General features: G+C 32.4%; 1 protein-coding gene across 3 annotated transcripts; it reads right to left on the reverse strand.

Annotated features, from left to right (window-relative positions):
* Positions 1 to 4,827: 4,827 nt before the first annotated feature.
* On the reverse strand, positions 4,828 to 8,093 carry LOC25500780 (F-box/kelch-repeat protein At3g61590). 3 transcript variants are annotated; one of them, XM_024773477.2, is made up of 2 exons: positions 7,742 to 8,093; positions 4,828 to 6,276 (listed from the first exon to the last, which is right to left on the reverse strand). In XM_024773477.2, the coding sequence occupies exon 2, from the start codon at positions 6,253 to 6,255 to the stop codon at positions 5,041 to 5,043; it is 1,215 nt and encodes a 404-aa protein (XP_024629245.1). In that variant the 5' UTR covers positions 6,256 to 6,276; positions 7,742 to 8,093; the 3' UTR covers positions 4,828 to 5,040. The 3 variants fall into 3 exon arrangements, with proteins under 3 accessions (XP_024629245.1, XP_039685295.1, XP_024629247.1); XM_039829361.1 differs by lacking the exon at positions 7,742 to 8,093 and adding an exon at positions 7,545 to 7,615; XM_024773479.2 differs by lacking the exon at positions 7,742 to 8,093 and adding an exon at positions 7,044 to 7,467.
* Positions 8,094 to 9,685: the final 1,592 nt, after the last annotated feature.

A 9,685-nucleotide genomic window follows, 5' to 3' on the forward strand; every position in this document is an offset into this window, starting at 1 on the left:
CACTATCAATCTCATTCACCATTTACCGTTCAATTTTCACAATCCAAACATCAATTCATATAAAACAAATTTTCAAAAGGGAATATAATGTTCAAATCACAGCAAACATGGACAACATATTTAATGTCATGATCCCCGACAAGGACACCAAAATTACTCAACAAAAGCTCCTTCTTTTTGTCACAAACAACATTAGATTTTTGGCCTAGCTACAAGTAACATGTGCATTGTATGGAAAAACAGTACAAACCAAGAAAACACAAGACAGAATAGTAAATACTACTAAATATAATCGTGAAACAGAAAAATGAAAGTAACCTTTAACTTTTCAGAATCTTGAAAAGGAAAATTAGTACACTGGTTCTCAAAAGACAGCACCACCTAGGCCATAATTAAGTGATGCTCAACCAACATATATACTAGTATAAGAATTGAATTGAAAATAGACCTATAGTTAAATTAATAACCTATTAGCCTATGAAAATTCACGAGATTCCCTACTTAGCATATTAATATTATCAAGGGGAAAGAAAGAAATACATCAATCACCCCAAAATAATGGCATAGGGATCCAATGTATTCAATAATCAATGTTCACCGAACCAGATCCAGAAGATGTGTTCTTGACTCCTTCAAAATCCACTTTCTAGGTTGGAAATTTAAATGTAAGTATTATGTTAACACAAGAACACTTAAATGAATATGCACGAGCTCTTCTATTTTAATTAATATAATGGATTTGAATTCAACTTTAAGCATGCAACAACGTTAAACCTTTTGGGAAGAGTTTGTCGCTCATTTGAGTTTAACAAAATTTGATGGATTAGTTTCCGCAGTTGTACACAGATGATACCTAATTTACAATAAATAAAAAAAGTTATAATATAAATGTAAAATGTTTGTATACTTTGAGGGTTTTACACTTTCATCTAATTACATAGAAGATCAAACTCACTTGTGAATAGTCTATTTTTATATAATTCCATCATTTCAAATGAGTGACATATTTGATATTAAAATGTTTATTAAATATTAAACAAATTAACTTATAGGAATTATTTGGATATATATTCATGGCTATATCACTTTTTTTAGCAAGGTTTATATCACATATGCTGGTGTTTGTTTAAAGAATAAATAATAGGAAACATAATAACTAAGATGAAGAGAAAAATGTAATCATGAAAATCACCATTTGTCTTAAAACACGTATTTTCACTTAAAAACATAAAAAACTGTTGTATCAAAAAGATATACTTTGCAACAACAAAAAAACATAAAAACTAACAAACAAACTCATGGTGCTTCGTCAAAAAAATACATCATGGTGAGATATAATTTGGTGCATGTTTAAAAAAAATTATACCGGGAATCGTTATGAAATTCAAATTTATTTTCAGGATAAGTTTAGATAATTTATTCATCATATGGTTCAATCCTGAATGGGCTTCTCTTGGGCTTTATGGTAGACCTGATTATCTTTTAGAAATTGCTGTTTAGGCCTTCCACATTGTTCAAAGCCCCCCCCCCCCCCCCCAACTCCAAAAATACTCATGTATTGATTGAAAGTTGTGTTCCAATGCTCTTAGAAGTTACGTTCTCATTCTATTGGAAGTTATCTCTCGTTCAAATATGGTAATAAGATCACATGCTTCAAAAAAATATATCACTCTAACATTCGAATTGAAAAATTAACTGAATGAACTTTTTCGAGGGGTTGAAAAGAAAGGAATAAGTGAGAGCACAATGAGAAAAATAGGGAGAAGAGAGAAAACTCAAAAATTCTTCGAGTTTTGGTGTGAGACCCTTGCACCCTTTATATATTGTAAAGACTAAAAGGGAAACAAAAAGGTCCAATGAAAGTGACAATTAAAGTCAACGCTAAAGCGTTGGATAGTAGGGGGCATATGCGGGTGTGTCTGACACACGTTGGTGCATGCAAAATGGTGACGTGTATCAAAACCAAAAATTCCAAAAAAATAATAATTATTAATCTAAGGTTGTGTTAATTTAAAAAAAAATACACCACATATCCCAAACTCGATCGTATGAAAAGTGTTTTCATGGCAAATTGAGGAATATGATATAGGCATGGAGGAATCAAAAAAAGTGGCTGATTGATTCTACATAAAGGTGATCAACCGGTTACAGTTAGAGTATCATATATTTAGCAACCTCATTAATCATTAATTTTAAACGAACATAGACGTGAGTTTAGCTCAGTTGGTAGGGATATTGCATATTATATGCAGGGGTTGGGGTTCGAACCCCGAACACTCCACTTCTCCACAATTTAATTGTGCGAGCTCTAGCCACCAGACTTCTTGACCAAAAAAAAAAACGAACATAGACGTAATTTTTCCTCTGTTTTGAAGATTTAGACTCGTTTTCTTATATTATAAACGTTACAGCATACAAAAATAAATAATTGTAAGTTGCAACTGTTAATGTTGAGAATCATAATAGGAAGACAATTTTGAAATGTTACCTCAGTCCAAAAAATTATGAGTATAAAAATTATAAAGTATATTTGATGCCGCATATTTGATTTTTATCCCATTATCTACGTCAATGTCACTAGAATCAATGTCGAAGAATAGTGTTCCAATTACTTGCTCATAATCACTATCACTAAGTACCAGGGAAAGAATTACTTAAATAATAATAGACTTATTGTTAAATAGTTGGCCAATATCCACTAATTTTATACTACAACTAGTCGTCTACTACTATCAAATATAAAATATTTGGTGTTATGTTAGAGGGTTCAACTAATTAGAGTTAAAATTTGAAGATGTTTAAAAACAAGTGTCAAGATTCAAACCTTTGTGAATGAGAAAATATTAACACATAACACATAATTATTAATATTTACCTAGAAAGAAATTAATTACAAAATATTATTGATTAAATTATAAATTTTATAGAACAAAGGTGTCTAGATTGTAAACCTTAAGATGAAGCAGTCGACGTGGTGTCGCAAGGGTGGTCAAGATAGATGTAGGTTAGGGTAGGAAGAGAGCAGGATGCAAAAGGGTTGATGTCGTAGAAAGGCTGCATAGACCAAGACTTTGTTTGAAAGTTTATAGTAAGAGAAAAAAGATCGATGATAAATGGATGAGGAAAGGAATATGACGGGGTAATCCCATTTTGAATGAATGTACACTTTTTTTAATTCGGTCAAAACCATGTAATATGATGAAACTCAAAATGCATTCAAGAATGACTTCAATGAGTTTCGAATAAATGGTCGAATTCGTCCAATCCCTTTCTTTGATACTCACGCCTCAAATAAAATATTGATCATAAATTTTCAATCTCATTATTTAAAAAAAAAAAAAAAAAAGACTCTTCTATGAATAATAATTTATCACCCTTGTTCCCCTTCTCCAAAACTCTTCCCTTCTTTTTCCTCTAACTCTCAAACAAAACCTAAGCTGCCACAACAACAAAAATGAGGTGTTTGATTGCATTGTGTACCTTTAATTACTTTACATAAAGTATTTATGAATATATTTTTTTCAAATACAGTGAAATCCACATAATTAAGGTATTATTACTTAATTCTAATTGAATGTGACTCATTTGTCTTAGAGTGAAGTGTATGAATGACACAAAGACAAACTAATTTCACACTCAAGTCAGCATTGGCAACAACTCCCATCCTAATCCCCAGGCTCGTTGAGAAGCCGTTTGAATATTCTAAAATTGTGAGCTAAGTAGTGATAGCCATTTAGAAAAGCAAAGTTTATTGAACCTTTATTTGTCACATCTCCACCAAAGGAAAAAAAAACCTACCTTTGCTATATACAAGAGCAGGCGTGGACCTCACTTCTCCACCAACCAAACCATCACATAGCTTATTTTACATTTGAAAAAGTTGGCAAAATTTGATTATAATTAAAATAATGTTTTGTACGGACGACACACCTACTACACACTCAATCATATATGACACATTACACATGCAGAACATAATGTGATCTGAGCATATAACATTATAATTGGCTCATCAATAAATCAAAGAGATTGCATGTGTTTGACAACTGAAAAAATAAAGGTACATAAAGTCCATTCAATATAATCAAGGAGCCGTACACCTAACAAAAATATACTCGTGAGAAATTTCACATATTTGAATTGTGACGCAGTCAACCACATCTAAACCATCCGGTTAAAACCAAACAGTCCTAATTTCAACGTCTGTTTTGATTTCTAAAGAATATCTAAAATAGTAGCTGAAAATCTAGACCATCCAATCTTGGTTATAAGGTCTATATGTGACTGCTTGCGTGCAGTCACATACCTTAGCACTTGTTTGGTTTGACAATGGGACAGCCAAACATGCATCTAAAGGAGTAACTGCCGTGGAAATAGAGAAGCTAGGAAATCAAGCTTCCACGTTGACACGGTTTCTTGCCGCAATTTTGAAAAACTCAACGTCTGTTTCAAACACACACTCAATCATTCTGAATCTAATCTAAATAATACAAGTTCTTAAAAGTAGTGCAAGTACACCTGAATGTTACACATTCTAAAAGGACACTGTCACTGCAAAACATAAGGATAGTGGTCCACTTACAACTTGTCCAACCGAACATGTGATTGAAAGAAATTGAAATTTCTCAAATAAACTTTGTAAACCAAAGCTCTGGAAAGATGTTTTTTTGCCAAATAAATATAGATTCACCATAAAATATGTGTATGTGACAGTGAAATGTTCTGCAATGATTAATATATGAGCCAGTAAAAAGTGCCAAATAAGTTCATACATTGCACAATGTACATCTCATTTAAATGCAACATAAAATTGATAGAATGAAAAACTGTAAATAAAATATAGCTCTGTTGTATTTTCAAATGTTATAATAATATTCCAGAATCCATGAATAACCATAATTTATCGGCAAGTACACTTTGTATAATCTGTTAAAACATGAAACACAGAAATCATATAAAATTTCAATTTAAGAACAATGGAGTAAATAGCCAAAAAACTTGGCACAATGGTCAATAAGGTTGATTTCTATGAATCACAAACTATGGAGCAATTTTAAGCCTAGGCTCAAAGCAAAAACCAGAAAAAAGCTGTAGAGGAAACCTCTTTGACACCGGGCATTTCTGTGACCATTTCCAGTGTTTAATGTTCATGTCAAATGTGAGAAGTGCGGGAGATCCATAACTTTGAATATATATTAGATCATCTATGCCACTGCTAGCAAAAACCTCATCAAACTCTCCAAAGCCTTGGAAGTATTTGTGTGGCATTCGGACAACCTCTTCCCACTTCTTATCATGAAGAACCCAGATACCAATTCCTTTGATTATGTCCGTTCGATCAGATTTGCCAATACCTCCCACCATTACAAGTTTCTCCTTCATATTCATTAGACGGCCACATGTTAGAGAACAGGGCACCGGAATAAAGCTCCTTCTCAAGCTAGTTTGAGAAGATCGGCCGGAGATATTATACGCAACTACTGCATGTCGATTTTCCGGTGGAACAACTCCAGTAGAGTAAACTAGAAAATACAGCACACCATTGCAGATAACACTCTCATCTCCACCTCTCCACCCCACCAAAACCTCAGTTAGCGGCGTCGCCCAGGTCTCCTCCTCAGATTTGTAAATATGAATCGAAATATCCCACTGGACAAAGTTCTCAGGAACTTGTTTTGATTTCACAATTGCCACAGTATAACCGTGGGATTCCCTGTAGACCGACATTGCTAATGCGCCGTAATCAGAAAATCTGGACCCTGGAGGCTCCTGAAGCTTCCTGCAGGTTTTGGTCATAGGATTGCACACACATAATTCGCTTCTGCTGTCATTGTCCATGAAGCAAACTAAGCCATTCGAAGAAGAAACCAACCAATTAGAAGTTCCAATGAAGGGAAGTTCAATGCAATACCATTTCCGAAGATTCGGATCATAAGCACAACCAGTTGGTTCATCAGAGCTAGTAAACATAAAGTACCAAGGCTTCTGTGGTGGTGAATTGGAAGGGTTCCATAGAAACCTTTCAGAAGTAACAATTTCATACCATCTTTTACACACACTGCTTGCTCTGAAAACGCTAGGAACCGGGAGATAGGCTAGCGTACGCTCCAATAACTCGTCAGGCATTACATCCAGGGAAATAACAGGCCCTTCTTTGTCAACTTCATCGCCTGGTTCCGCTAACGAATCGATGTCCTTTGTCTCCTTTCTTGTTTCAACATCATAGTGGCTGATCCATGCTGTATCTCCAGCCATGATAGAATCAAAAGTAAAGACCTAATGAACACATATAAAGAAGAATCAGCTAACTATTGAAACAAAATACTAACACAATATTAAAGAAAATCAAAGATTGCATCACCGGGAGATATACTAGATCATAGCAAGTAAGCTAAACAAAGTAAAGCACCAAAACACAATGAAAAAGACAATTTCAAGTTAAATCACAAACCAACAATACAATTGGAAGGATATAAAGATCAGATTGAACAACAATACCCAACTTCAAACCCTGGCTGAAACAAACTTCAGTCAAGTTTTACTTACCTCCCGACCAAACTACAGATTACCAGTATAACTTTCCCCCTATAAACTTGAGGCTTAAGGCCATGAAGAAAATCAAATGCTCAAATACAGAAACAACAAAAAAATTCCAACACATAGTAAATAAATATACAAAGGATGAAATGGATACAACACAGCAAGGACACGGCCATTGGATGTTACCAAGATAAGAACATTCAGTACATACAAATTTATCTCTATTTAAAAACAAATAATACAGAATCTGAACATGACAAAAGGACCAATATTAGGTAAAAAGGGAAATTATAGACATAACCTATATCCTCCTTTTAGGTATTTTACAGGTCAAAATGTCAAGGCAAAGATGTATAGCTATTAAAAAAATAAAAAATGTATATGGTCTATAACTTGTGTTACTAGGTAAAAGATCATGAACTGATTTGGTTTTTAGCAATCAAATCAAACCACAAAAAAGTAAAGATCCTTAAAAAAGTTTGGTATTTTGAAACAAAAATTACCTACAGCACTAGCAGGGTCATAGCAGGACATGAATGAAATCCACACATAACACAAAGGAGTAGATTTTCATCAAACACAAGCAACCATTTTTTTCATGTAAAAATGATTAAAAAGCCTAAACCTTGAGCAAATACTGCAAATTTCTGAATCCTTTAAAAGAACTTTAAAAAGGGTATTAAAAGCCAACATTTTTACAACATCGCCAATGTTGTAAATTTCTTTTACACGTGCATATGTTGTCAATTTTAAGAGTAATTCTTAAAATATCTCCACAAATATTTACGTGGCATGATTTGATTAGATGAATACATAAAATTGTAAAACAAAAAAGTTTTACATATATAAATTAAATCCAACAAAGAAAAACATTTTTCCAAACAAATTATGTTTTCTGCACAGAGAATCAACATTTAGAACATCAACAATAACAATTTAAACAAGAGGAATCATTAATCCAAAAAATAAAAACAGGAATCAAATCAAATAAAATGATTATATACCCACAAAAGCTAATGCTCAACCTCCTTGATCCTGATATGAAAAATCATCAGATTAAACAATCTCAACATATATCAAAATCCAAAAACATTACAGATCAATAAACACCAATAAATATACATAAAATAAAATAAAAATACAAAAAAAAAAAAAAACTTTTTGAGGATTGAAAGATGAAACAAATTTCGTAGAGCGATACCTTATGTGAAAGAGTGAATCCAATAGCGTCACTACGGAAAAGGGTATGAATTCATATTGAGCGAGTTTGTGAGAATATATAAATAGCGAAAAAAAAAAAAAAAAGTATGTATGGGTGGTGATGAAATTAGGAGTGAATGGGAATTAAGAGGAACCACAAAAGCATTGAAGTTTATAGTTAAAACAGAATAAGGGACGTATGAAATTTTCCTTAAAATGGAAGAACAACGAAATGGGTTGCTCTAGATTTGGTTGATAAACAAGGCCAAGCAAACACACTAAATAGAGAGAGAAAGAGAGAGTCTCTTTAGTGCTTTGCTTTTTTTGAGGGGAAGAGGGAAAAGGAGTGAGCTTAGTTTTTCTTTTTTATACTACTTTAGAATGAAAAAAATAATAGGGTTAATTAAGTTTTTAGTCCCTATAAATATTTAGAATTTTGTTTTTAGTCCCTACAAAATAAAATCACACTTTTTAATCCCTATAAAATTTTTCATCAACATTTTTAGTCCTTATAAAAATTTTCATAAGCATTTTTAGTCCCTATAAAATTTTTCCATCAGCATTTTTAGTCCCTAAAATGCTTAAGGAAAATGTCACAGGGACTAAAAAGTGTGATTTTATTTTGTAGGGACTAAAAACAAAACTGTGAATATTTATAGGGACTAAAAACTTAATTAACCCAAAATAATAATATTATTTTTATTTTTTAAGACATTGTGTCTAGTGTTCTTGTACTTGTGTAATTCAATATAATCATGGGTATAATTATGGGTTGGTTCAACTTACCCTTAGACGACTGCAACAAAGTTAAATCTTTTGATGAAATGTTTTGCTGTCCATTGTAGTGACTTCAATTTTAAAAAATTATGTTCAGCAGTTGTATGTGAATGATATCTGAAATACATAAAATATTATTAATTAAAAAGTAACCAAAAGAAATTAAAACTTTAAAAAAATGGGAATTGGTTGAACGGTTGATCAATAGATTCAAATTATACCCATCAAAACTTGGGACATGATTCATTAATAAAACAATAAAGAAAATTGTTCGCATGCATCAATGTTTGTCAACTTTATTCCAGAAACAAAGGAAAAACATTGATTTAAAATTATCCATCCTTGAACATATTTGTCAGAATTAATGTGCAAAAGGTCTAATCTCATCCTCACGCCAAATATCGTCAAAAACCTCAAATGATCCTCTTATTGGACCATTCCCATTTCTGCACCTGAACCACCTTATTCTATTACAATCATAAGCTTTCGCAGACATGAGAGACTTAGATGGTTTCGCAAATCACGAGTTGTGTACACTTTAACTACACTTTCGGCTACACCTGTAGTTAAAGTGCACACCATTCGTGATTTGGGAAACCATTTAAGTCTCTCGTGTCTGCGAAAGCTTATGGTTTGTAATAGAAGAAGGTGCCTCATGTGCATAAATGGGAATGATTCAATAAGGGGACCATTTGGGGTTTTTGAGGATATTCGGCGTGAGCATGAGATTAGATCTCTTGCACATTAATTTCGATGAATATGGTCAAGGATGGATAATTTTAAATCAGTCTTTTTCTTGTTTATGGAATAAAGTTGACAAAAATGGATGCACACATGCAATTTTCTTTGTTGTATTAGTAATGAACCATATCACAAGTTTTAATAGGTATAATTGGTTAGTTCTCAATTCAATTGATTGAATTGATAGGTATAATTTGATTTTAAAATATTGGGGTGAACAATATGAATCTATATTTTTATTGCTACAGAAGAGAAAGAAATCGAAACATCATAAAAAATAGATATAACGTAATTTTAAAAAACAAGAACAAGAAGAAAACCCATTAAAGTGTAATAAAAGACATATACATAGAAATTATCATTACAACTAGATCTCATTTTGGCTAAAAACTTTGTAGGTAAGTTCTTATTTCAGAGATGATGAAAC

This window comes from Medicago truncatula, chromosome 8 (genome assembly GCF_003473485.1).
Source record: "Medicago truncatula cultivar Jemalong A17 chromosome 8, MtrunA17r5.0-ANR, whole genome shotgun sequence".
NCBI classification, from domain to species: Eukaryota; Viridiplantae; Streptophyta; class Magnoliopsida; order Fabales; family Fabaceae; genus Medicago; species Medicago truncatula.

Coding starts and splice junctions, on each gene's coding strand:
- LOC25500780 (XM_024773477.2), bottom strand. CDS start 6,255: ATGGCTGGAGATACAGCATGGATCAGCCACTATGATGTTGAAACAAGA.